The 27,249-nt window shown below is 49.3% G+C and overlaps 2 protein-coding genes across 3 annotated transcripts; both read left to right on the top strand.

Moving 5' to 3' along the window:
* Window positions 1-8,809: 8,809 nt before the first annotated feature.
* Window positions 8,810-9,680, top strand: LOC103189509 (transcription factor Sp5-like). Its single transcript, XM_007909934.2, has one exon. It carries the CDS (start codon window positions 8,813-8,815, stop codon window positions 9,632-9,634), a length of 822 nt encoding a protein of 273 aa, XP_007908125.2. The 5' UTR covers window positions 8,810-8,812; the 3' UTR covers window positions 9,635-9,680.
* Window positions 9,681-14,260: 4,580 nt separating this feature from the next.
* LOC103189510 (Golgi reassembly-stacking protein 2) lies at window positions 14,261-27,111 on the top strand. 2 transcript variants are annotated; one of them, XM_007909935.2, is made up of 10 exons: window positions 14,261-14,412; window positions 19,323-19,403; window positions 20,063-20,266; window positions 20,666-20,752; window positions 21,408-21,538; window positions 23,934-24,075; window positions 24,663-24,768; window positions 25,303-25,392; window positions 25,862-25,981; window positions 26,232-27,111. In XM_007909935.2, exons 1-10 carry the CDS (start codon window positions 14,287-14,289, stop codon window positions 26,417-26,419), a joined length of 1,275 nt encoding a protein of 424 aa, XP_007908126.1. In that variant the 5' UTR covers window positions 14,261-14,286; the 3' UTR covers window positions 26,420-27,111. The 2 variants fall into 2 exon arrangements, with proteins under 2 accessions (XP_007908126.1, XP_007908127.1); XM_007909936.2 differs by lacking the exon at window positions 25,303-25,392.
* The last annotated feature ends 138 nt before the right edge of the window (window positions 27,112-27,249 follow it).

Raw genomic sequence — 27,249 nt, 5'->3', positions numbered from 1 at the left:
GGTCTGCACTGCAGCTCGAGACAGGAGTGGGGGGGGAGGTGCGAGGGGTGGGGGGCATTGTGTGTGTGTGGTGGTAGTTGGGGGGGGGGGTGTATGGTGCTCGAAGGAGGGGAAGGAATCCTGTAGCTCAGTGTTTCCAGCGCTCGCCTCACAAGCCAGAGGGACCCGGGTTCGATTCCCGAGTGGGACAGGTCAGGGTGAAACCTTAGGCAAGTTTTCTTACCACACGCACGCACGCACACTCGCACACGCGCACACGCACGTGCACACACACACACGCACACGCCTCTGTTTACCAGCGGTCAGTAGGAACCTGGTTGTTGGTCGATTGGCGGATCACTTTCTGGAGGTAATAAATCCTCGAAAAAAAATTGGGTCACTCAATCCGCGACTGGTTGTGGGGACGCTGCTGTGCGCAATTGGCTGCCGCGTTTCGCCCACAAAATACACAGTCACCCCACTTTACAATATATCCTGTGAAGCGCTTTGAGACCTCTCGACGATGTGATAAGGCGATGTGTTGAATACAAGGATTATTATTATTATAAATCTGGACATAGGGCTTGAACCCACGAGCTTCTGACTCAGAGTTGGCAACTTTACCCACTGCGTCAGGCTAACAGACTGAGAAGAAAAGACTTTGAAGCTTTGCGCTGAGGTGCTGCCACCCCCCCCCACACACACACACACACAGAGCGAGCCAACAAGCGAGTCTGACACCAGGAACGGTCCGGACTTGCGTCAGCGCAAAGACGATCCTGCGACGAGCACATCCTCATCGGCCGGAGAAAGGACACGTTATATAGAGACGGGGGGTTCGAGTCCTGGCGGCTGAGAGGTTGTGAAACCATTTAAAAGTTTCACATCCAAAAAACAGGAGCGTGATTAAAATTCGATGATCCTTAAGTGTTTATCAGAGACGCTTAATTATTCAGCATTCACAAGATGTTCCGTCACTTACTTTGATCTCGAACGCTCGGCTGTGAAATTCAGGGATAGTCTGTTCTTCTGTTGCTGAATTCCTCATATCCCCACGTTCACACCTTGTTCAATAATAACAACAACAACAATAATAATCATCCTCGCATTTGACACAGCGCCTTATCACGTCTTCTAGCGCTTCGCGGCCTATACTGTGAAGTGTAGTGACTGTGCATTTTGCGGGCGAAACGCGGCAGCCAATTGCACGCAGCAGCGTCCCCACACAAACAGTCGTGGATTGAGTGACCCATTTTATTTGGGGACCAATAGAGAAATAGAGTGAGTAAGAGAGTGAGAGAGCGAGAGACAGAGAGTGAGAGAGCGAGAGACAGAGAGTGAAAGCGTGAGAGACATAGAGAGAGAGTGAGATAGAGTGACAGACCATTGAAAGACAGATAGAGTAATAAAGAGATAGAGTGAAGAGCGCGCGAGCGAGAGAGTGTGTGTGTGAAAGCGAGAGATAGAAACAATAAAGAGATAGAGTGAGTGAGAGAGCGAGAGCGAGAGAGAGAAAGAAGAGTGAGAGAGAGCGTCGAAAGAGAGATAAGAGAATAGAGAGATTGAGTGAGAGTGAGAGAAAGCAATAAGAGAAAGTGAGTGAGTCAGAGAGAGAGAGAGAGAGAGAGAGTGACTGTGATATTTTGCAGTCTGATCACTGTAAGACAGAGGAGATGCCTTTTCTTCTCTGAAGACATCACAAGTAACTGTAGACACTTGAGCTCAAAGCTACAAAAATGGCCTGAGGGGCAACTGAGCACAAACAGACACCATCAAACCCACGCATCCCCTGACCCTCTTCTATATCACTGCCTCCCACTCCCCCCTCACCCAGCACAGCCCACCCCCCCCCCAACACTTTCCAGCACAGCCTCCCACCACCACTCCGCAGCACAGCACACCCCCCCCCCCACTCCCCAGCACAGCAGCCCCCTCACCACTCCCCAACATAGCCCCCACCCCACCACTCCCCAGCACAGTTCCTCCCCCACCAATCCCCGGCATAGCCTCCCCCACCACCACTCCCCAACACAGCACCACCCCCCCCACCATCCCCAGCAGAGCCCCCCACCCCACCACCACCACTCCCCAGCATAGCCCCCCCCCACCACCCCACACACACTCCCCACCACAGCCAGCCCTCCGCCCCCCACCACTCCACATGTCAACGTGTGGTTGGAGTGAATTATTTCTGTCGATTATCACAGACGACTCTCGTCCTTGTTTTCGGTGGGTTTAACAAGCGGAGCGTTTGATCACAAGGTTCTCAGCATGTTCGTGTCTGCGGAAAGCTGTATCTCTCTATTGATCTCTCTCTCTCGCTCCCTCTCTCTCGCTCTCTCTCCCTCCCGCAGACAAACATGCAATTCCCCCAACCAATGTGCCCCCCGTTCCATTACTCACACCAGCTCACGCTTGCTCACTGATACACACATCAACCCACACTCGTTCTCAGTCACACCCAGCAACACACGCTCACTCACGAACACACACGCACACACACACCAACACACCAGCTCACTGACCCCATTCCCCCCGCCCCCCCCACGACACACACTCAGACACACCAGCTCACACTTACTCTGATTCACACACTCACTCACTAACACACACCGACAGACTCAATCGCTAACACACAGGCACACACACGACACAACTCACCAACATACACTCATTCATTGATACACGCCAACACTCCCTCCCTCCCTCACTCCCTCACTCACTCACTCACTCCCTCACTCACTCACTCACTCACTCACTCACTCACTCACTCACTCACTCACTCACTCACTCACTCACTCACTCACTCACTCACTCACTCAAACAATCCTGTAAAGTCTGTAGAGATGTCCTGATATTTAAGGTATTATATTGAATATAAGGAACATTATTATTATTATTATTATTACTATTGTGCTCCTGAGACCAGAGCGGTGGCCATTACTGAGCAGGAAGACGTTGAGGACGTTGGGAGGGAGGGAGGGGGGGGGCGGAGGTGGGGTGGGCTCGTTTAGCAGCACAGCCATGAATGGTGTGTGGCTAATCAGAGCGTGATATTCCCATTAGCCTGGAGGTCACTGTGTGAGAGATCGCGGTGGGAGCCCAAGCTGGGAGCCAGCCTTGTGCAGGCAGATGGTGAGGGCAGCTGGCGATAACCATCAATGGGCAGCGCGTGACAGCAATAGCCTCCAACACACACCAACACACACACACACCAACACACACACCAACACACACACACAAACACACACACACACCAATATACACACACATACCAACACACACCACACCAACATACCAACACACATCAATACACACACCAATACACACCAACATACAAACGCACCAACACACGTACAAACACACCAACACATACACCAACACACCAACATACAAACATACAACCACCAATACACACACCAACACATCAACACACCAACATACACACTCCAAAATTATTATTTTGAAGGGATTATTATTACCCCTGGACAAGCAATCCATCAATTGCCTAATAAGCGGGTTCCTACTTACCCCTGTGACGTGCGTGTATGTACGTATGTATGTGTGTGGAATAAGGAAACTTGCCTAAGGTTTTGTCCTGACCCCTCCGGGAATCGAACCCTGGTCCTCTCTCTTGCGAGGCGAGGGCTCTAACCGCTGAGCTACAGGACTCCATGATAGAGCAATGTATGTGTATGCATTCAAACCCAGATCCAGCCCATCCTCTCAGCACAATCTCCCCTCTGTACTCACGATCTTTGTTAACTTCAAAGTGAAGTTGTGTGTTTTTTTTTGCACTTCAAAAGAACCCACAGGGACTGAGCTCAGAGGCAAACAGGAAATCAACCGCCAGGTAATTAGGATGTTCGGGAAGAGACACATTAAAGGTCTTTAATTCTTCCTCACTCCTTGCTTTGTTTTCTGAGCATTCTGATAACAAGTCTGTCACGAATCTATCGCTCTCGAATAATGTTCCTCTTCACGCCCTCACACCTCCACTCCCTCCATCCCCCTCCCCAACCCATCAATAATAATAATAATCCCCGCATTTGACACAGTGCCTCATCACGTCTTCGAGACTTCTCAAAGCGCTTCACAGGATATGCTGTAAAGTGAATTGACTGTATATTTTGTGGGTGAAACGCGGCAGCCGATTGCGCACAGCGACGTTCCCCACAAACAGCCGTGGATTGAGTGACCAAATTATGAATTTTTTGGGACGGGATTATTATCCCCTGAAAGCGATGCTTCAATCGACTAACAACTGGGCTCCTACTGACTGCTGGTAAACAGAGGCACACATGTGTGTGTGTGTGTGGAGTAAGGAAACTTGCCTAAGGCTTCGACCTGACCGGCCTGGAACATAGTGAAATGACCCCCGGGTCCTCTCGCTTGCCACTTAGGGGTCTCTCTAATCAGTGAGCTACGGGACTCCGGAAACTGTTTGCCTGGCGGTTAAAGGGTTAACTCCGGCCGGTGTCTGGGCTCAAGCGTGGACGGACACCCACACTGTGCTTTGGGGGAGAGAAGGTGCTTTTGCATTGGGTTGTTGAGAAATGAAAGGCAAAGCCTGTGGCAATGTTAGCTCTCCCCACCTCTCCCTCTCTGCTCTTTTATTCCCCAACAAGTGGCTGTGAACTTCACAATAAACATCACAAATTGAGCAGATTCCTGTAGCCTTTGATGGTCACACAATGGGCCCCTTTCTTTCATTGTCTGCGCTGTCTCTGAATGACACTGACTCTCTCGGGGCAAGGATGGTGGTTGGGGGAAGGGGGGGCGAGGAGTTGGGGCTGGAAGTTGGGGTGGCAATGGCTAAGCTATGTGTGGGTTTAGTTGGACTCCAGCAGTTACCCCAACTAAGCTATGGGCTCCCCCCAAGCCTTGGCTCTTACCAACCTGCGCCTAATACTCTCCGGAATTAGGTAAGTAGGGGGGCATCCCTCCAGAGAGAGAGAGAGAGAGCGCATTCCATCCCAACAATCTCTCTCTGGGATTCCCAGGTTGGGTGGGAGTCCTGGAATTCTCAGATGGGTTTGGAGACTCTTAAGCAACGGTGATGGGTTTCCGCGTGTGTCAGATCACGAGACCATCCACCCGGTCGACCAACACAAATCTCTGCCGTGCTATTGGAAAAGAGAAGGGAATTTTTCTCTCTCCTGGTGTCCTGGACGACAATCCCCAGGCAGGTAAAACCTCTCACCCCCTTCATGTCTGTTTACAAGTAATCCTTTGCGAGCACCAAGTGTAAAAGTTATTCGGAAAAGTTTGTTTTGTTTTGAGGGAGCGAGAGAGAGCAAGGAGAGGACAGGTGGGGAGGAGGGGGGCGGGGGGGGGGGGGGGGTAAATAAACCCTTTGGTGGGAGTATATTGTGATTATGAATAGGTTGAATCGGGAAGAATTCATTGGAAAACACAGTGCTGAATGAATGTGATTTCCTGTGGGAGTGGCCGGGGCCCTTTGATGAAGTCAACCCAATTATTTCTGTACATGGAGATCTCCCAGATGGTGATAACTTCTTCAGTCAGTGTCGGAGGGGGTGGGCGGGGGGGAGAGTGAGGGGGGGGTGTGGGGGCAATGTGCTCCTCCTTCTGTATATCACACAGTACATCAACTCTGCCTCTCACACACACTCACACACTGAGCTCCAACTCTCCTCACTGAGAAGGTTGTGTTCATTTTAAAGCCCTGACATATACACACACACACAACGCACCAACCAAGCCATTCAGAAGAGCCGAGATTCTCTCACTCTCTCTCTCTCTCTCTTTCTCCCTCTTTCTCTGTCTCTCTCTCTCCTCCCCCCCCACCCCCGAAACCTTCCTTCTCCTCTTCTCGAGCCTGATTCGACTCACGCGTGTGTGTATGGTCCCAGTGAGGAACCAAAATGTTTCCTCCAGATTTATTCCAGTGACGAAGGAACGAAGGGTGGAACGAACAAACAGGCGGAAGAGGGGTCTGGAATCCCAAACTTCCCCTCTTCTCTCTCTCTCTCTCTCTCTCCCCACACCCCCCCCACCCCACTCCCCCCGCCACGACAAAACATCTCAAAGCCACGAGAAACAGCGAAGAAGATTCTTGAAGGAGGTTGTCCAGGAAAGCAGTGAAGACCAGGGTGAAGACTGAAGACTTATCTCCTCTTGATGAGCGATGACTGCCATCACTTGTTCCACAGAAGATCATTATTTCCAAACCTTCCTTCAGGTGGGGGTGACTTTTAATAATAATAATAATCCTTGCATTTGATACAGCGCCTTATCACGCCTTCGAGACGTCTCAAAGCGCTTCACAGGATACACCGTAAAGGATAGTGACTGTGTATTTTATGGGCGAAATGCGGCAGCCAATTAAGTGACCACATTTTTTTGACGGAAATATTAATTAGAATATAAATGTACTTTAATTATACTTTTTTCTGGGGGGCGGGGGTAGGAGGGTGGTTGTCGAGAGAGGACGAGGTAGGAGAGGAGGAGGAAGGTGGAAAATGAACGACATCAGAACTGCAGGTCTTTCAATCGTACTTCTCTCTCTGTTCACAGCTGAGAAGTGATGAGGCTTCATCATAATAATAATAATCCTTGCATTTGATATAGAGCCTCATCACGTCGTTGAGACGTCTCAAAGCGCTTCACGGGATACACTGTAAAATATATAGAATTAATATTTTTTCAATCAGTGTAAGAAAAACTTTTGCAGTACCAGTGTTTGTGGAGTTAATATCTCCTAAATGAACTTTTTGTGTATGTCTTTTTGTGTATGTCTGTCTGTGTGTCTCTCTGTGGGTGTATATCTGTGTGTGTATGTAAAATCTATATATATGTGTGTGTGCACATGTGCCTGTATCTGTGTGTGTGGGTATGAATCAGTGTGTGAGCGCCTGTATCTGTATGTGTGTGTATGTGCGTATAAATCTGCGTGTGAGTCCTGTATCCGTGTGTGTGTGTGTATAAATCTGTGTGTGAGTGTGTGTGTGTCTGCGTGAAATCCCAAATTTTCTTTATAAACATTAAACGCCGAGAGGGGAAAGACGGTCATTTTGAGAATAATCCTAATAATCCTAATAATAATTCTTGCATTTGACCCAGCGCATTATCATGTCTGCCAGACGTCTCAAAGCGCTTCACGGGATATACTATAAAGTGTAGTGACTGCGTTTTGCGGCAGGCTATAGTTTGTGCACAGCAACAGCCCACAAACAGTCGTGAAGTGAATATCGATTTTATCTGGGGGTCTGTCAGCCAGGACTCGGGCAGAGAGAGCGAGAGCGAGAGAGTTAGAGGGATAGAGGGAGAAATTCCCTTCTCTTTTCCAATAGCTCTTTAACGTCCACCTGAACAGGGCACAGATGGGGAGTGAGGTTTAACGTCTCATCCAAAGGATGTCGTCTCTGACAATGTTCCCCCAACACTTCACTGGAGCTTTAGCCTAGACTGTGAGCTCAGTGTCCCCGACATGTGGAGTCCTGTAGCTCAGTGGTTAGAGCACTCGCTTTGCAAGTGAGAGACCTGAGTTCAATCCCAGGCAGAGGGTGAAACCTTGGGCAAGTTTCCTTACTCCACACAGAGCCTAATAATAATCCCTCCAAAACCAAAAACAATAATAAATTGGTCATTTTCAATCTACGACACTTTGTGGGACATTGCTGTGCGCGATTGGCTGCCGCGTTCGCCCACAAATATACAGTCGATTCACTTTACAGTGTGTTCTGTGAAGCGCTTTGGGACGTCCTCCCGACGTGAAAAGCGCTATATCAAATGCAAGGATCATTATTATTATAATTATTATGTGTGGGGCTGTGGAGTGGGGGTCGAACCCACAACCTTCTGACTCAGAGGCGAGAGAGAGCTACCGGCTGAGCCAGGCTGACGCGTAAAAGACCTTAACTTTCCCGTGAATTGTTGGGTTTGAAGACGGAATCTCGTTTCTTGACACGTTTCCCCACAATTAATTATGGAGAAGAAAACTGGGACCAAATACCAACACGGAATGGATAATAATGAGCCCTCAGACCCATCATTAAAACGCTTCAAAGTCGTAATTATGAAAAATTATGGCAGAGTTAATTGCCACCACCCACCCTACAGCCCTGTGGGACCGATGCTCTCACAAAGCACTGTGCGAGCAATACACCACTCTACCAACACTGTCATCCCTCGTTTTCCCACTGATCTCTTCCTTCTTTCCTTCTTTCCTTCCTTCCTTCTTTCCTTCCCTCCCTCCCTCCTTCCTTCTTTCCTTCTTTCCTTCCCTCCCTCCCTCCCTCCCTCCCTCCCTCCTTCCTTCCTTCCTTCCCTTTCCTTCCTTCACTCCTTCTTTCTGTGGAGTCCTTGTAGCTCAGTGGATAGAGTCCTCACCTCGCAAGCAAGAAGACCCGGGTTCGATGCCCGGGCGGGTCAGGGTGAAATGTTGGGCAAGTTTCCCTACTCCGCAGTATGCTTTGACTGTTGCGTTCCTTCGCCCACAAAATACACAGTCACTACACTAAGATTACAACAAAATTGCTTTGAGACATCGCAACGACGTGACAATAATAATAATAACCCTTGCACTGGGTATGGCGCCTTATATCATATCGTCGACGCGTCTCACAGGATACACCATACAGTGTAGTGACTGGGTATTTTGTGGCATTTTCAGCGTTGTTGGGTTGAAGTGTAAACGTAACACGATGTTTTGTCTTTTTCTCAGGACCGGACACCAAGCTCTTCGCCTGAGGCCTGCCCTCGTCTGGCCATGTTGGCTGCGGCCTGTGGTCGTGTCGGGCAGATCGCTCCGTCACCTGCGGACTTTCCCCCAGTCCAGTGTGACCCGTGTGGGGGCTCCACATCGGGCATGTTCCAGTTCTGGAGCAATGAGGGATTTGGGGCTTCCCATGCCTTGCCCTTCGGCCCCCCCAAAGCCCAGTACCCCCTCCCCAGCATGAGCTCCCATGACCTACCCCTCACCCCCCCCGCAGAATCCGTCTACACCTTCGAGCTGTCTTCTGTGAAGATCCTGGCTTCTTCCGTGCCCGGGAACAACCCTTACTCTTACCCGGAATCCAATGGCATCTCCCAGAACTTCCCGAGTTTCCTCCCAAGTTCCTCGTCCTCCTCTCTGCCGTCCAGGCACATGACGCCAGTCGAGGACATTCCCTGGTGGAGCATGCAGCCGATCAACTCTGCGGCCAATTCTCACCACCTCCAGTTCGGGAGGTCCATGGTCCTGGGTCATCAGAGCCAACTGCCCAACGCTCTTCTCCAAACTTCTTCGAAAGGTCTCCTGAGCTGCTCTAGAAGGTGTCGGAGATGCAGGTGCCCCAACTGCCAGGCTCCCAGCACCGGGGAGCTGCCGGGTAAGAAGAAACAGCATGTGTGCCATGTCCCGGGCTGTGGCAAGGTCTACGGCAAGACGTCCCACCTGAAGGCCCACCTGAGATGGCACGCCGGCGAGAGGCCATTCGTGTGCGGTTGGCTCTTCTGCGGGAAGAGTTTCACGAGGTCGGACGAGCTGCAGAGACATCTGAGGACACACACTGGGGAGAAACGTTTCTGCTGCCCGCAGTGTGCCAAGAGGTTCATGAGGAGCGACCATCTCGCCAAACATGTCAAAACCCACCAGAACAAGAAAGCCCGGCAGCGAGAGGAGTCTCCGGATAATGTCAAGAAGGAATAGGGAGAGAGGGATAGAGAAGAGAGAGAGGAGAAGGAGAGAAAGAGAGAGAAAGAGAGGAGCTAGAGAGACACAGAGAAAGAGAGGGAGATAGAGAGAGAAAGATAGAGGGGAGAGGAGAGGTAGAGAGATGCGCAGAGGGAGGAAAGGTAGAGAGAGAGGGTAGAGAAAGACAGAGAGAGGAGAGGAGGAGAAGGGATAAATCCATCCTGAGAAATAGATGTCTTTTGTGTAATGTGTCCCAAATATGAGGGGATTTCGGAGTGGAGAGACAGTGCGAGAGAAAGAAGGGGAGAGAGGGTGAGAGAGGGATGGTCGATATCTCAGCAATGTTTGAAGGATTTTCCATGGGATCACTGAATCATAGAATCTTTCAGCACAGAAGGAGGCCATTCTGCCCATCGTGCATGTGCCGACTCTTTGAGAGAGCCATCAACTAATCCCACTCACTCGGCCGCTCTTACCCGATAGCCCTGACAATGGAGTTGGGGGCTTGTGGGGGGTAATGGAACATTAAAGGGTCAAGTGTAGCCTCGAGAGAAATGATTTTACCAATATAATGATAATAATAACGCATCTGATGGAGCGCCATATCACGTCTTCAGGACGTCTCAAAGCGCTTCTCAGAATATATTGTAAAGTGAATTGACTGTATATACTTTGTGGGCGAAACGCGGCAGCCGATTGTGCCCAGCAGCGTCCCCACAAACAGTTGTGGATTGAGTGACAAATTATTATTATTTTTTTTTGTTTGAAGGGATTATTACCCCCTGAAAAGCGATCGACTATCGACCAATACCCAGGTTCCTACTTACTGTTGGTAAACAGAAACGTGTGGAGTAAGGAAACTTGTCTAACGTTTTGCCCAGCCGAGAATCAAACCCAGGTCCTCTCACTGAGCTACAGGACTGAGCTACAGGACTTGACCCGAGAGCACCCTGCTTTATGGACATTTCCTCATCTGAACCCCAACTTTGGAGACAATCTTCACCCCAAGCACAACACCCCAAGGGGTTGGGGGTGGTGGGGGAGGTGTGGGGGGTGGCGGTGCGGGTGACAATGCAATGCTGAGTTGTGGACTCTTTTGGGAAATAATGAGGAAGTGTTGACCAACGCAGTGTAAATTTGCGATGTGTTTGTGCGTGTGTACGTTTTTTTTAAGGTGTCAAATAAAGCCAATTAAATTATCTCGACGTTGCTGTGTGATGCTTTATCATTCCTCCTGACGTGAAAGGCACACGTCTGACACCCGACACCAAGCCTTTCACGTCAGGAGGACGTCTCAAAGCGCTTGACAGGCTTTACTGTTAAGTGTAGTGATTGTGTATCGACTGACACGGCAGCCAATTTGCACACAGCAAAGACCCACAAACAGCCATCAAGTGAGCGAGCGATATTATCCGGGAGGGATTGTCGGCCAGGACACCGGGAGAGAGAGAGAAAAACACCAATAGCACAGCGGCATCTTTCACGTCCACCCGAGCCGGGCACAGCGGCAGGACCTGGAAGGGCCGACCCGTCACTGGGGGCAGAGAATCCTCCCCCTCAGCTCCTGTTAACCCCACAGCCAAAGCCCTAACTAACTAACTAACGGGGAGGGTGGTCCTCTATCTGGACAAGCAGCGGGAAAGCTTGGCCAGTCAACAATATTAATGGCAAGCTAAGTGGGTTTAGCTGGTCAGACTCCAGCAATTATCCCAACACACGCTCTGGGCCCCCACCCCAAACCTTGGCTCTCGCCCAACCTGCACCTAATGTATTTTTAAAAAAAAATACTTTTTAAGAAATACCAACGAAGTTGCTCATTATCTTCGAATCGTCTCTCCTCACAGGATCTGAAATTCTTCACTAAAGAGGAGTTCCAGCTTTGAATACTCCCCCTGAGGGGGGAAATTAACAACGGGGGGAGAAAAAAAGGTTTCAGTATATTTGCTGGCTCTCATTTAATAGAACTGCAAAAAAATCATTAATCATTTGAAATTGAAAACAGATGGCTGGGTAATTAACGGAGAGTGTTATCACTTGCGGAGGGAGAGGTAGAGAAGCTTCCAGACTCTTGTGTTTTAATCCAAACTTTTTGAGGATTCTACTTCAATGTCCTGTGAAACTATCTGCGTTCTGTGCCCCTCTCGCACCCTGTGCTACAGCACGGAAACGGCTCATTTGGCTCAACTAGGCTGTGAGTTGTTTATCCTCCACATGAGTGCCCACCAACACCCTCTATTCATCTCCCCAATACCCCTCTATTTCCCTCTCCTACACCCTTCTATTCCGGCTTGAGGGGCTGAATGGCCTCTTCCTGCTCCTACGTTCCTATGTCCGCCCCCCCAGCACTGAAGTGGAGCATCAGCAGACTTCGAGCTCAAAGTCCTTGCCCTGGGAGAGGGTGGTGGGGTTGCTGAGGTTGAAGACACAACCGTCTAAGCCGGCGGCGAGATTGTGAGTGACTCGAATCATGTAGTAACTTGGCATATATTCCTTTCTCTACCTTGGGGCGTTCAGACCCACTGCAGAGCCCTGTGCATTGCCCAGCTGATGGCTTCGTGTGTGTATCAGTCACCGATCGACCTCTTTGTTCAACTGGCTCTCGACGCCTCGTGAAATGGAACAGAATCATTCACAAAAACGGCGCCCAGTGGAGCCATTGATCTCCCTTTCACGCAACCCCAGGAGTTTGCTGAGCGAAGCTGCAAAAGGACAGGATGGACGGGATTTGTGCCAGTCTGCTGCTCGCTCACGCTCTGTCTCTCTCTCTCTCTCACACTCACACACACTCTCTCTTTCTCTGTGTGTCAGGCGCTTTGCTCTGCTCAACAAGATGTGAAATGAACAGCCTCCGTGCCTGAAGCTCCGCTAATAATACCAACCACAGCAGCAGTCTGCCCAGTTGGCGAAGCCACCTCCTGCTATTACCTCCAATTACTAGGCTGTTAAATCAACCCACCCTAACTGATAATAAGTGCATCACTTCGTCCACAAAATACACTTTCTGCGAAACGCTTTGAGACTTCTCAACACAAGTGAGAGGACCCGAGTTTGATTCCCGGCCGGAGTAGGGCAAAACCTAAGGCAAGTTTCCTTACTCCACACACACACGCGCCTCCATTTACTTAGCAATCCACGACTATTTGTGGGACGCTGCTGCGCGCAATTGGCTGCTGTGTTTCGCTCGCCCACGAAATGCGCAGTCACTACACCTCGTGAAGCGCTGTGGGACGCCTCGAAGACGTGATAAGGGGCGCTGTATCAAATGCGAGGATTATTGTTATTATTCTCGTTTATTCTTTCGATGGGGGTGGGGGCGGCGTGTGACGCTTCTCGAGGGGTCAGGGAGTCGGGGCTGAGATGGTCAGGGGGTGGAAGGGGGGGGGTCTGGAAGGGGGGGAGTGGGGGGGTAATCATCCATTGCCCTGATATGTACCATTGCCTGGTTGTCTCATCTCTCTACAGGTAACCACTGCCCCCTAGTGGTGGAACATGAGTGTTACCATAGATAAAACTTACCTTCTCCCCCCCCCCCCCCTCCAACCCCCCACCCCACCCACACTCCAGGGGATGGATGGACATCAGGTGTGTGTGTGTGTGTGTGTAACCAGGGGAAGGAACACCGGAACAGGAGGAGGCCATTCAGCCCCTCGAGCAGGTTCCGCCATACTGTTGGATCGAGGCTGATCCGCACCTCAACTCCAATTACTTAGCGATCCCTCGCCCCGTGTCCCCCGATCCCCCGACCTGACAACTCGCGCCTATGTTGTATATGTTGCATCGAGTTGGGCGCGAAAGGGGCGATCGACGGGTCAGTTCCGCGCTCACACGTCCGTGAGCATTGATGTCGGGATCGACGACAATATCAATCATTGGATTCAGCCCTCAAAGGTATAGGGGTCAGTTCACTTTGCGGCGTATTCTGCGGAGAGGTTTCAAACGTCTCGGAGACGTGATCGGGCGCTGTGTGCAATGCAACGACTTTTATTGTGATTGTTATTGTTATTATTATCGCATCTCGTAATAAAGTAATAAGTCTGGTCGCTCGCTTCCGCGACTGTTTGTGGGGTCGTCGCAATCCGCTGCCGCGTTTCGCCTGCAAAATGCACAGTCACTACACTCGACAGTGTATCCTGCGAAGCGCTTTTGAGACCTCTCAACGATCTGATGAGAGACTCTGTATCAAAGATTATTCGTGTTGCTGCTGCTGTAACCGCTTGGCGGCTGCTGATTGGCCACGGCGCTTGTCAGTCAAGTCAGTGGGCGTGGTCAAGGGGCGGGGCCGGGAGTGGGCGGGCGAATGATGAGTCGCGATGCGCGTGCGAGCGGATGGGCGGGTCGGGAAGGCGGGCCATCAGCGGTGCGGGAACCAATAGGCACGCGTTGGTGACAGCCTGGCGGGCGCTGATTGGTCGCGTGGACTGTCAGTCAGTCAGGCAATCAGTGGGCGGTGTTGCCGTCGGGGGGGGGGCGGAGGAGGAGGCGATGACGTCGTCTGAATATTGATGAGGCGACGTAACGCGAGTGGGTGGGCGGGGTGGAGAGGCGGGACCCGAGCGGCGCGGGACCAATGGAAGAGCACGGCCGGCAGCCGGGCGCACGCCGATTGGTCGCGGCGGCTGTCGGTCAGTGGGCGTTGCCGGGGGGATGGGAACGGGCGCTGAATATTGATGAGGGAGTCTGCTCGCGCGGAGCTGTGCGGTGGCGGCTCCGGGGGGGAGACTCGGCGGCTGATGGGAGCGTCTCAGAGCTCGGAGCTTCCCGGCGGCAGGACCGAGGGCTTCCATGTGCTGCGGGTGAGTGAGGGCCCCGAGCCCGGGCCGGGGCGGGCGGGCGGGCGGGGCGCCGGAGGAGGTCTAACTCGGCTCCCGGGCTTCGGCTGCGGCCTACATCCTGAGGGGAAACCAGCGCTGACCTGAGGGGATAACCAGGGAGAACCCGGATGTAACTAGTGTCAACCAGAGGGGTAACTACCCCCAGAGCCCCCCCCCCCAGTCTGAGGTAACTAGACAGCAGGAACTGGAGTGGTTAAACCGGCGTTAACGTGTAATAAATCGTAACCAGGGAGGTAACTAGAGACAAAACTAGGAGTGACTTAATAATAATAATGATAATAATAATACCGGCATTTGACACAGCGCCCGGTCAGGTCTTCGCGACGTCTCAAAGCGCTTCACGGGACACACACACACTGCAAAGGGCATCGGCGGTGCGTTTTGTTGGGTAACTTGGTAACGGAACTGGGGGTGAACCGGGTGATAAACCGGGGCAAGAGCAGGGGGCAAGCCCAGGGAATTTGAGAACAGCGGGGGAGGGTGACTAGGGATAACAAGGAATGAGCGGGGAGGTGAGATTACCTGGAGAGGTGGGGGTGGGGGGGGGGGGGGGTTAATTTTAGGCTATTAATAATAATAATAATCCTTGCACTTGATATCGCGCCCCTGTCACAGAGCGGAGACGCCTCGAAGCGCTTCGCGGGATATCGCGCAACGCGTAGAGACTCGTGTGCCTCGCGGGTGAATTGCACACAGGCAGTCGTGGAGTGAGCGGCTGGTTTTGGTCTGGGGGATTGTGGCCGCGTTTAGCCCTCAAAAATACACAGTCACTGCACTTTACAGCATATCCTGCGAAGCGCTTTGCGACATCTCGAAGAGGTGATCAGGCGCCGCTGTATGAAATGCAACAGCGATGATGATTATTATTATTATTATTTATTATTGTTGGCCAGGACACCGGGAGTGAGGGAAAGAGAGAGAAACTCCCTTGTCTTTTCCGCCGCGGGATCTTTTAACGTCAACCTGAACGGGGCGCTCGGCTTAACCTGCCAACAACAACAACAACAACAACGGCAGCAACAAGATTGCATTTGTAGAGCGCCTTTCACGTCGGGAGGACGTCCCGAGGCGCCGGACAGTTGGGTCGGGACCCGAGCAGTGGGGGGAAATGGTCAGGGTGAGGGGAGGGAAGGGAAGGGAGGGGAGGGAGCGAGGAGGGGGTAGAGAGTCGAGAGGGGAGCTGAAGCCACGCCTTACGCTGCATTGGAGCGTCCGCTTAGACGGTGTGATTTCAACTTTCAACGCGCGGGGCTTGAGCCCGGTTTTCCCCCCCGTTTTCCACTCCACGTGGAGCTGTGTGTCATTGTGGCGTGTGAATCATTTGTTTTAAGGGTTAGATGTTTTTGCAGGAGGTTTATCCTTATCCGCCGACTCTCCTTCCCAGAAAGAGCAGGGTGGGGGTGTCTTTTGTTATTCGTAAATGTCCCCTTTCTCCCCGGGGAAAGGGAGGGGAGACGGTAGATGTCTCTTTCTGTCTGCTCGGAGGGAGGGAGTGGGTGGGCGGGGGGTGATTGTTGCATATTCAGTTTGATAAAATGTCGGTATATGCTTCAATACAGTGTTCCAGTGTCTTTCCTGGGAACGCTGTGAGTAATTTTTTTTGTTGAGACTGCCTTGTAAGGAGGGGGGTGGTGAGGGGGGAGAAGAGATGGGAAGTCTGGAAATTTCTAGAACATAAACAGGACGACGGGCTGAGCTTTCTCTGTGAGCTGTACAAACCAAGCAAAGTTTACTCCCTGTTCCCGTTTTATCTTGTGCTGAACAGTGTGGACATGGCCTACAATTGAATTAAATTCGGAACAAATCTACGGAGATACTGGTTCAGCGAGCGAGTAGCAACACGTACGGAACAAGGCTCGCTAGGGAGACTGTGGAAGCAGAAAGTGTTGTTTGTTTCGAGAACAAATTAGACAGATTTCTGCTAGGGGAAAGCATTTCGGGATGCAGTATATAGTTTGGGACACGACATGTCAAGCGACTGCCAGGATGGTGGAAGGCGAGCTAGATGGTCATGAGTGTTCTTTCGCTCGGCAAATTCTTATGTTTGTCAGAGTAACTGACCCTCAGTGTAATATAATTTAATTTATTATAATCCGAGTTGTCACTGACAGCCTCTGGTATTCATTCATCATTATGTAGGAGGCTGAAGTAATAAGGGTAAGATACTGTGTGTAGGGAGTATAAATAGGTGGCACACATACTCTATGGATAATAATAATAATCCTCGCATTTGATATAGCGCCTTATCACGTCATTGAGACGTCTCAAAGCGCTTCACAGAATATGCTGTAAAGTGAATTAACTGTATATTTTGTGGGTGAAATGCGGCAGCCAATTGTGCACTGCAGTGTCCCACAAACCGTCGTGGATTGAGTGAATGACCAAATTATTATATTTATTATTTTTTTGGAAGGGTTTCTACCTCCAGAAAATTGTAAGAGAGAACTTGTCAAAGCTGAAAAAGACTGTCTCTTTACTAACTGTGGTCCAGACAATGTGAGACAGCAATAACCAGTGCAAATAAGCCATTGGGCAAATACTGTGACATACTCATCAGAGTTCAGATTTCTTGATTTAAAGTGTGTTGGGCAGTCTGCAGACTATGGACAGTTTTGCTTCCTGCAACAGGGACAACGTAGAGAGAGGCGAGAGGCTATTTCCCAGGTATAACAGGCATGACCTACAAACACTGGCTAGAAAGTAGAGTGTTGTGTTTTTTTTTGGCCTTGAAAAGAGACATTGTTTTTGCGATGGAGCTCGAAAGGGGTGAGGGAGGGATTGCGGAATTGAATGGGGTCCCGAAGAGTGAGGGCAGATAGGCTGGTCGGCACGACTGCTGATAATGGGGTGCACCATTATCCTCACACATGCATTCCTCTCCCTTCTCTCTGATCTGCTCGTATCCCCACTCATCTGCTCGTGCCCTCCGCTCAGCTAACACAGCCCTGCTACGCGTCCTCTGCCTCTTGTGGGCCATTATCGATGGCCAAACCTTCAGTCATTACGTCCACCATCTCTGTAACTCCCTGCCCCATCCCTTCGCCTCCATCCCTTCGTCAAATCCCGCTGCGTCTATGATGATATAACCACCCCTCACACCCACTTTGTTCCTCGTAGCTCAGAATCCAACTCCGCTATGTAGTGCTCCGATATGTTCTTCTGTGCGAAGGGAGCTATATAAATGCAAGTTGTTGTACTCCACATGAGGGCAGGGCTATCCTATCCTTTGTTTCTTAAAGTCAGGATTCAAGAGCTTTCAAATCCTGTGACTCTCATGGGGAGGACATGGAAATCGCTCTCTGTTTCCAGCACTGAATTATATGACTACATCTTTACTCCCTCCAGTTTCTTCCTATTTGGTCAAAAGCTTTAATTCTCTTCTACAATGAGCCACTTGGGAGTTAAGTCTCTTGCCTCTTTGCCATAGTGAGTTGCAATAATGCCAGGGAATGATTACACAGAGAGATGTCATAAAGATTTGAATCGGGAGATAAAATTTAGTGACCTGAAATTGCTCTGCTGTTAATTACAATCGATTGCATGTCTTTATTCTTTCAATTGTAATGTCCTATAATGGCCTTCATGTGCGAAAGACATCCTGGTACTGCAGGAAACAATACCAGTAGCAATGGGGCAGACTGGAGAGAGAGAGGGACTTAGTCCTAGAGGGGGAGAAGGCGGGTGAGACAGAAATGTCAGCTGGCTCTGCAGTTTAACTGCTGCATTAATGCAACGCCGGTTGGTCAAAGGAGAACTTTAAATTATTAAGTTTCTACAGTTAGATGCGCTGAATCTTTCCACACGACTCTTAATAGTTTCCTTTACTCTGCGTCAAAATGGGTGGGTTCAGAAATCAATGCAATGTGCCTTTCATGTTGGGAGGCCATCTCAAAGTGCTTGAATGAGTATTAATTTCTCCTGAAAAACTTGTGCTTTGTCTATCTAGTCAGTGGAGTTCTTCAGCGTAGTGGTTAGAGTACCCCCTCGCAAGCCAGAGGACTTGGGTTCAATTCCCGGGCAGGGTGAAACCTTAGGCAAGTTTCCTTACTCCACACTCCTCTGTATAACCTCGCAGTAAGTAGGCACACGATGGTTAGTCGATTGGTGGATTGCTTTTCCGGGGGGTAATAATCCCTTAAAAAATAATAATAATAACAATTCGATCACTCAATCTACGAGTGTTTGCTCTGAGCAATTTTGGCTGCTGCGATTCTCCCAAAAAATATACAATTCGCTTTACAGTTTATCCTGTGAAGCGCTTTGAGACGTCTTGAAGACGCGATAAGGAGCTATATCAAATTATTATTAGTATAGACTAAAATACTTACAAATTGTAATACAAATTCAGATTGCGGAGCCGTGCCACCTGAATCCTCTCTCTCTCAAATATATATATATAAAAAATATATATATATAAAATGCTTTTCACGTCAGGAGGATGTCCCGAGGCACTGAAAGTGGGAGACAAGTGTGTTTTTTCGTAGAGGGACACGTGAATGCCTGTCCTCTTTCATTGGGCAGGAATGTCAATTAGTTGCTCTCTCCTGTTGTGTGCCCGCAGCTTGGAAATGCCTGTGTGTGTGTGTGTGTGCTTGTGTGGGGGGGACGTGTGTGGGGTGTGGTGTGTGAGAGAGGGGGGCCTGTGCGTGCGCCTTGGGTGGGTGGGGGTGCCCGTCTGTGGGGGTTCACACGCCTGCCTGCCTGGGTGGGTGCGTGAGCCCAGTTTTGGCTTGATGCAATGTGAGGCGCTTGTGTGCTGCAGGTCTGGAGCCTGATGTTTTTCTGCAAAAGTCGATGTGGCAGCTTTTCAGGAGACGCCTGCTCAGCCCTGAGTGTTTAATGTGGTTTTACTTTCTATGCTTTTGGAACAGGTGCAAGAGAACTCCCCAGGCTACTGGGCCGGCTTGGAACCTTTCTTTGATTTTATTATCTCCGCCGGTGATGCTCGGTTGGTAAGTGTGCGGGAACGCTGTTCCATCTCCCCATGTTTCTCTCTCTCTCTCTCTCTCTGTGTGTCATTAACCCTTTCTTCAGGGGTAGTGGGCAGCTGATTCTAATATAAAGAAAATTCTCTGCTTTTATATAATTAGCTCACAGGGAATGTACAATTCGTCAAACTTCCCTTGCTCTACTTCTGGGCCTCTCTGGCTGAAATCCAAGCCAGTCAGCCTGCTCCCAAACTTCAGATTTTTTGGAGGTGGGGGGAGAGAAATGCATGTGTGTCTTTTCTACCTATCCTCTCTGTCCAGGGAGCGTTAATGTGAGGGCACTTCTCTACCTTTCCGACCCATTTACTCACCCACTGCCTCCGCTCGACTGGCTCCAGCCTCCTGCTTGTCCCTCATGTCTTCCATTCCACCATTGGTGGCTTATCTTTCAGCCACTATCCCCTGAAAATCTGAAACACTCTCCCACTATCCCACCTAGTTGCCTCCTCCTTCCCTATCTTCCGGTCGTGCCTGAAGACCTTTCTCTTCAACGGTTCCTACGATTGTAGGAAGGGGTTGGAGCTGGGAAGCTGCTGCTCTGTGGAGCTCAGCACCGCACAAGGCATTGGATTTGTCTGTTGGCAGAATCTTTCATCTCTCGTGTTTCTCTTCTATTTCCACAGGATAAAGATGACAATACGTTAAAGGAACTGTTGATCGTCAGTGTGGAGAAGGCCCTGAAAATGACTGTTTACAACACCAAGACGCAGGCAGTGCGGGAAATTACCGCGACTCCCAGCAACCTGTGGGGTGGCCAGGGGCTGCTGGGCGTCAGCATTCGCTTCTGCAGCTTTGACGGAGCTAACGAAAATGTCTGGCATGTGCTGGTAGGTGTTCTGCTCCCTCAGCTTGTGTGCCTTGGTGGTAGCACAGTGATAGTCCAAAGCTGACTGGGGATGTGAGAGAGAGAGAAATTGCACACAGATAGAGAGGGAATAATAATTATATTTGTATTTGATGTATATAGCGCCTTATCAAGTCATTGAGACGTCTCAAAGCGCTTCATAGGATACACTATAAAGTGAATTGACTATTTTTTGGCGCAAAGTGGCAGCCAATTGCACAGAGCAGAGTCCCACAAACAGTTGTGGATCGAGTGTTCAATGCTGAAGGTTACTATTCTACTGACTTCAGATGTCCAGCACTTCCTTAATCTTAAATGACCAGTGGGTGATGGATCACAGAAATACTACACTGTGTTATATCCCCTGTGTTGTTTGACTCAGGAAGTGGAGCCCAACTCCCCTGCTGCTCTGGCGGGATTGAGGCCGTATACGGATTACATCATCGGAGCAGAAGCCATCCTCCGTGAGGTGAGTGACAAACCCATCTCGCCGGCCATCTTCACCTCCGGCGGAGAGTGATCCTAACGAGGGATTGTGCCTCCATGTAGGGGGCCATGTGAGGGGGTGGGTGCACACAGTACAGAGTTGTGTGTTTCTTGCTGCCCTCAGGTTGTGGCATCGACACTGTGGGAAACGTGAAATGTCTATCGGGTACTCGGTGCAGTTTCTTTGTTACCAAAGTGAGAGGCATCTGTCCTCCAAACAGTCGCCTTTCTCCTGCCCGGAGTATCATCGTTTGCATCTCGGATGCATTGTTTGGTTAGACCATAGTTAGCATCTTGTGTCCAGTTTTGGTCCCTCCACTTTAGGAAAGGCATCAAAGCAATAAGCAGGGGTGCAGAGGAGATTTACTGGGATGATAGCGGGAATGAGTGGTTTGGCCTGTGAGCAGAACTTTTTCCCATTGACACAAGAAAGTTTGAGCGGTGACCTAATCAACTTCTTAAATTCTGAGGGGTTTTGATAGTCAATAGGGAGACATTAATCCTGTTTGGCGAATCAGTGACGAGAGGGAAATTTAATATGGCCAATGTTTCTTGAAGTGGGGTATAAGCCTTTAGTTCTTACTGATGGGCAGATAATGACTCATTTTAGTTCTAACATCCTTCTGCTTCTCTTTCAGTCTGAAGACTTGTTCTCTTTGATCGAATCGCACAACGGAAAGCCACTAAAGATCTATGTGTACAACACAGACACAGACAATTGTCGGGAGGTGATTATCACGCCTAACAGTGCATGGGGTGGAGAGGGCAGGTATGACAGGGTCAGATACACCCTTTTAAATCATCAGTACGATTTGTCAGTGCAGTTGACTGCAGATGAGCCATTCCTGATCCAAGCACCGTTTACCCTTAAAAACACTTGAGTGCTTGTTCCCCCAACCCTAGGCTGAGGAGGGGAATAGTTACCAGAGTTTATGATGCATTCAAAATTCTTTATTAAATTTATTAATAAGTTCTCGGTTTAGAATTTAATAATACTCAGTTATTAAATTATGTCGGAGCTTTATGGCGAAGAAGGAGTGACTGTGATATTTTAGAGAGATATTAGTCTCCTCTGAACATTATTATTAAAAAAATCCATGGCATTTATATCATCTTGTATAGCAGAAACTGTTAGTTTTTATGGTGTAAATGTTTTGGTTTTCGGATCTGTAGGTTACTCCTTTTACTATAATAATTAGAATAATCCTTTCATTTGATATTGAGACTTAAATCACGTCATTGAGTGGTCTCAAAGTGCTTCATAGGATAGACTGCCAAGTGGAGTGACTGTGTAGTTTGTAGGCGAAACTGCAGCATTTCATATTCATTCACCCCTTCAGTCTGAGCCCCTCTAATGTGTGTCATTGCTATTAAGAAATTTGTGCAGGCTGTGACATCCAGACAACAGATCATTATGAATGGTGCGATTGTTAGTTCTAGGAGCTCAGTAGATAGTTGAAAGGCTAGCGGGCTGCAGCTGTTTTGTGGCCGGTGCCTGCCACGTAACATTGCTTTCTCCATCTGTACACACACAGACTCGTGAAACGTCTGGTCTGGTGGGAGCTTGGATCGTTGCCAATGACTCCTGACTCCGAGCTAACAGTAGGAATTCTTTTTATTTTGCCGTGGATACTTCCCTAGAGTAATTCTCGAGTCTCTGCTAATATCTGGAGTTGTGGAGTCTGTCGCGTATTAGTTATAGCGCTCGCCTCGCAAGCGAGAGGACCTGGGTTTAATTCTCGGGCGGGACAAAGTCTTAGGCACATTTGGTTACTCAATCCACGACTGTTCATGGGACACTGCTGTGCACGATTGGCTGCTGTGTTTTCAAAGATGTGAAGAATGATTTGACATGGTCGGTAGCTGACAGGTTTTAGACTCTGGTTGTGGGGAGAGGGAGAGAGAGTCTTGTTATACAGAGTGGGTGGGGGTTGGGAAGGGAGAGAGAGAGAGCGAAAAGGTGTTCTCTCACAGCTGTAGGTGTTTAATTAAGCTGCCTCGCACTTTGACATTCACCCAGGGGTGTCTCGTGTGATGTCTCCAGCATCTGCTTTCTGGATGAAAATTGACAGGACGAAGCAGAAAGGACGTTGATACTTATGGCTAATTAATTATAGCAATGTTTGCGATAATTATTCTGGATTTCCCAGACTGGTTTGGAGACTCCGAAGCACGGTGCTGGGTTTCTGTGTGTGTGTGTGTGTCAGACACTTGGCTAACCAAAACAAAACTCCCTGTTTAAATTTTAAATCAGTGTAATAACTAATAATCTAGTTCATTAATCACTTCTGTGCTTGGATCAGTCGTTTGCTTATCTTTGGTAAACTATATAAGGATGTGGTCGCTTTTTTTAGGGAAAGTAATAGGCGCCATTGTAGCTAGAATTTCAGCCCAGCTACACCTACTCTGTAGGACTCTTAACCCTCCTCGCCTCGTTCAACAACAGATCACATTTACACAGCTTCTTTCATGTCGGGAGGACTTCCAAGGCATTAGACAGTCAGGGATTTAGTTGCGAGCTGGGGGTTGGGATCAGAAGTGGCTGGAGACAAAGCTGCTACCTGAAGTTGTACAGCTATACAAAGGCAACGCTGCTCTCTGATGAGGTGGAACCTCTACTCTGTTCTTTCAGCAGCTCTAAGTCATACGTGTGTCTGATTTTTGTCCCTCAACTCAACCCTCAATGCATATGGCTTTGGTCTGTGACCGTTCTCTAGTTGTGAGCAAATCGCTGGGTTATGTTTGGAAGGACACACAGCACAGAGTACAGCAGGAAGCTGTTCTGTAGTGGCTGATGGTAGTTTGGAATTGACACACTGGTTGCAAGAATCAAAAAATGGTCACTCAATCCACGACTGTTTGTGCGACACTGCTGTGCGAAATTGTCTACTGGGATTCACCCACACAATACAGTCAATCCATTCTACAGTGTATCCTGTGAAGCGCTTGGAGACGTCTCAAGGACATGATAAGGTGCTACATCAAATGCAAGGATTATATTATAAAGTGATCAACCGTTTTCCCCAGCTACTGAGATTTCTCAGCCTCGTGAGCATAAGAAAGGACGTACTCTCCATCATTTCAACTACTTTCTAGGTAGGAAAGCTGCACCTTTTAGTAGTTCAGACATCTTAATGTGTTTTTTCTCTCTCTCTATGTTTTAGCCTGGGCTGTGGAATCGGCTATGGTTATCTTCACCGGATACCTATCCAGCAGCACCTCCCGGAGAAAAAGGCATCGGTGGTTCCCAGAGCTAGCCTGCCATCGAGCCCTGCTGTCAGCCCCCTGAGAGATGGGTTCATCAAGGTAGAGCTCCGCTTATATTTGGGATATTGGAGTCTAATATGCACCAAGAAGGAACCTGGCCGTTAATCGATTGGAGATTTGCTTTTCCGAGGTTAATAATTCCTTCCAATAAAAAATAATAATAAATCGGTCACTTCAATCCACGTCTGTTTGTACGCTGTATGCATTTCGAGAAGTCTCAAAAGCGCATCACAGAATATACTGTAAATTGTAGTCGCTGTGTATTTTGTTTGCGAAACGCGGCAGCCAATTGCGGACAGTAGTGTCCCTCAGTCGTAGATTATTATTGCTTTCGGAGGGATTATTACCTCTGGAAAGTGATCAGCCAGGTTTAAATTGTTTCTATGCCTGTTGAAAGCCATGCCTGAATAAGCATAGCCTGTCAAACCAATGGCATCAGAACTACAGTCGGGGTTCTGGGAAAGGAGAAGTAGTTGAGGTTGTTACCCATCATCATGTTGGTCACCTCAGTGCTGTACTGGCTTCAAGTGGGCTCCAAATATCTTTCGGTCCAGTTAGTGACTAAGATGCACTCACGAGAGTCCAGGCAATGTTTTCAGGTTTCTTCTCTTCTCTCCTCTCTGTAGGTTCCTTTTTCAGCTCCCAGCGCTCCTTTGATGAGCAGCATTCCCACTGCCCTGCAGCACGAGCTGAGCGGACTCCGGCTTGCAACGACCTCCCCCCCGGTAACAGGTACAGTCGCAAACACACGAGATACAGTCACACCAGCTACAATGTGGAGTGGAGCCCTGTAGTGTGGTTAACGTACCTCGCAAGATCCGCCTCGCAAGATCCACCTCCACCCCAGTCCTCTCTGGAAACCATTGGCTTACTGGCATAATTGTTCAAGAGTACCATCCATTCTTTTTATGTGTGTGTGTGTATATAATATATATATATATATATATATAATGCAGAGGACACTGGTTGCTTTACTGTTTGTATCAGAGAGAACTCTTCAGTGTTAGAGTGGAGGGCTCCATGTCGTGTCTCTCTCTCAACAACAAATGACTTCTACGCAGTGCCTTTCGTGTCAGGAGGACATCCGAAGGCACTGAACGCTCAGGGATTTGCACCCGAGCTGGAAGGTTGGGATCAGGAGGGGGTGTGGAGGGCAGGGAGGGTGGGTGTAGGAGGGTGACCGAAGGCATGGTCGATGAGGAGGGTCTGAGATGAGCCTTGAAGGAGGGAGCGAAGCTCAGTAAGTCACGATGTTTTGTTTTTCAGGCTCAATAAGTGTCCCACTGCTTCCTTCTCCAATGAGCGAACCTTTCACTGTGTCATTAGCCAATGCAGCCATCACCAGTACAGTGCCAGGTATGCCCACCACATCAAGCTGCTTTTTAAATAAATGGTGTCCTGGCCTCAACCCCCTGCTCCCTCCCTTCCGTTCCAGATGTTGATTCCCCTAAGTGTGAAGAAACACTTCCTGGTGTCTGCCCTGAAATTACCCCTTTACGACTCTATAAACCTGTGTCCTCTTGTACCGTTGTCTTGGTGCAGTCTAAAATATTGATCGGGGTTTACTTTTTCAACCCCTCTGAAGTCCCCTCCTCTCTCGAGACTGAGATAGACTGGGCTTGACTTGTCGTTGCTCGTAGCTCATATCTGAGTGCTCAGGGCCAGAGTACAATGGGACAGTTTTCCCGTTAGGTAGATCTGTTGACACTAGTAAAGTAGCTTTAACACCCGAGCCTTTGGAAATTCATCTCATTTGTTTCCATCCATGTATCTTTTTTGCCTTCTGCCTCACCAGCTGCCCAATTGTCATAATCTTCTTTCCCAGGTCTGATAACTGCACCACCCGCTCTTACCAACCTACCAAACTTTCCAAACCTCAACTTGCCTTTCCCTAACCTTCCAATGGGGACAATAGCCGGATTAGGGGGGATTCCCATGACCACAGGTAAATAGCCAGTTGATTTTCCATAGGATTGCTTTATTTAGAATTTGCTCTTTATTGTGAATTAATCTGCAAATTGCTGAGTTGCTGCTTTCACCCAAACGCTGCTCCTAAATCTACAGTAGCAACTGTGAGATGTCTCAAAGCGCTTTGCTGGATATACTGTTAAAGTGTAGTGGCTGTACATTTTGTGAGCGAATCTTGGTGTTATTTTGTGTAAAGCTGTTCTTTTTGTCGTTGCTGTCGTTTGCAGGTTCGGCCCACTGCTCAGCGTCACACCCACATTTCTCCCCCGCCATCCCCAGTGTGCCCCCCGCCTGCTCCACAGCGCCCTCACTGAGCCTCGGCCCCTCTGCCCCATCACAGACGGTCACAGCCTCCTTCCACTCCCACTGGAGCCCGGTGTCGGAGCCGCCATCGCCCGCACTCGCCCAGGAATAACCTCCGGCCAACAACCGGGGGGAGGGGGTGCCGAAAAACTGTCTTCCACACTACACGTTAGTGACAAACCTCGGCAGATTGGGGGTGTGTGTTTTTGTTTCAACACTAAACTACAGAGGCAAGGAGTAGGGGGGAAAGGGGGTTTGCACCCCAACCTACACACAGTATCACCCAGATTCTAACTTGAGTAGAATTGTCGTAACCCCACAACCTCGCTCTTTTCCCCCTCTGCCTCCCCCCTCACGACCTAGTTAAATAAAGACCGTAGCAATATGTATGTATGTCTGTAGACGTCACAGTATGACAATCATTATGACACACGCAGTTAACTTCACAAATAAGTGCATAACTTGATAGAATAGGTAGCTAGAAGCAGAATTGTGAACTAAAACTAGAACTGCAATAATCTTGATTCCTTCCCTCTCGCTCGCTCACTCCCCATTGTAGGAGCACTTTAGTGTATAATCCGTTGGATGAACACGATTCCCCTCCCCTTGGGTTGAGCGCATGCTTTAGCACTAATTGGTCCTCTTTTGCATGTTAACAAGTTTCTTTTCAAAAGGATATTTTGTACAATAAATAAAAGTGTTTTTTTTTAATATGGTTTTAGGAAACATGGGCAGAGAGTGTTTAGTGCTTAAGCCAGGGTGGTCCAACTGGCGGCCCCCCTTCCCTCCATTTCATCTGGCCACCCCCACCCTCCATAATCCGTGAATGTTGTTATGTTTCTGGAAGGGGAACACAAAATATTGGTGTGCGGCCTGCGGACTTTTCTCAGATGGGGCAGCCGAAAGGTTGGACCTCCCACTGGCTTAACCTATTGAAGTTTG

The sequence above is a fragment of the Callorhinchus milii genome, unplaced genomic scaffold (assembly GCF_018977255.1).
Source record: "Callorhinchus milii isolate IMCB2004 unplaced genomic scaffold, IMCB_Cmil_1.0 Scaffold27, whole genome shotgun sequence".
In the NCBI taxonomy this organism is placed as follows: Eukaryota; Metazoa; Chordata; class Chondrichthyes; order Chimaeriformes; family Callorhinchidae; genus Callorhinchus; species Callorhinchus milii.
Note: the sequence above shows the minus strand (reverse complement) of the source record. Positions and strands in the feature narration are given on the sequence as shown.

Bases quoted from the DNA above. Each gene is read 5' to 3' on its own strand.
- LOC103189509 (XM_007909934.2), top strand. From the start codon at position 8,813: ATGTTCCAGTTCTGGAGCAATGAGGGATTTGGGGCTTCCCATGCCTTG.
- LOC103189510 (XM_007909935.2), top strand. From the start codon at position 14,287: ATGAGGGAGTCTGCTCGCGCGGAGCTGTGCGGTGGCGGCTCCGGGGGG. The intron at 24,076-24,662 runs GTAGAGCTCCGC...TCCTCTCTGTAG, and splicing joins TGAGAGATGGGTTCATCAAG to GTTCCTTTTTCAGCTCCCAG. The intron at 25,982-26,231 runs GTAAATAGCCAG...TGTCGTTTGCAG, and splicing joins GGGGATTCCCATGACCACAG to GTTCGGCCCACTGCTCAGCG.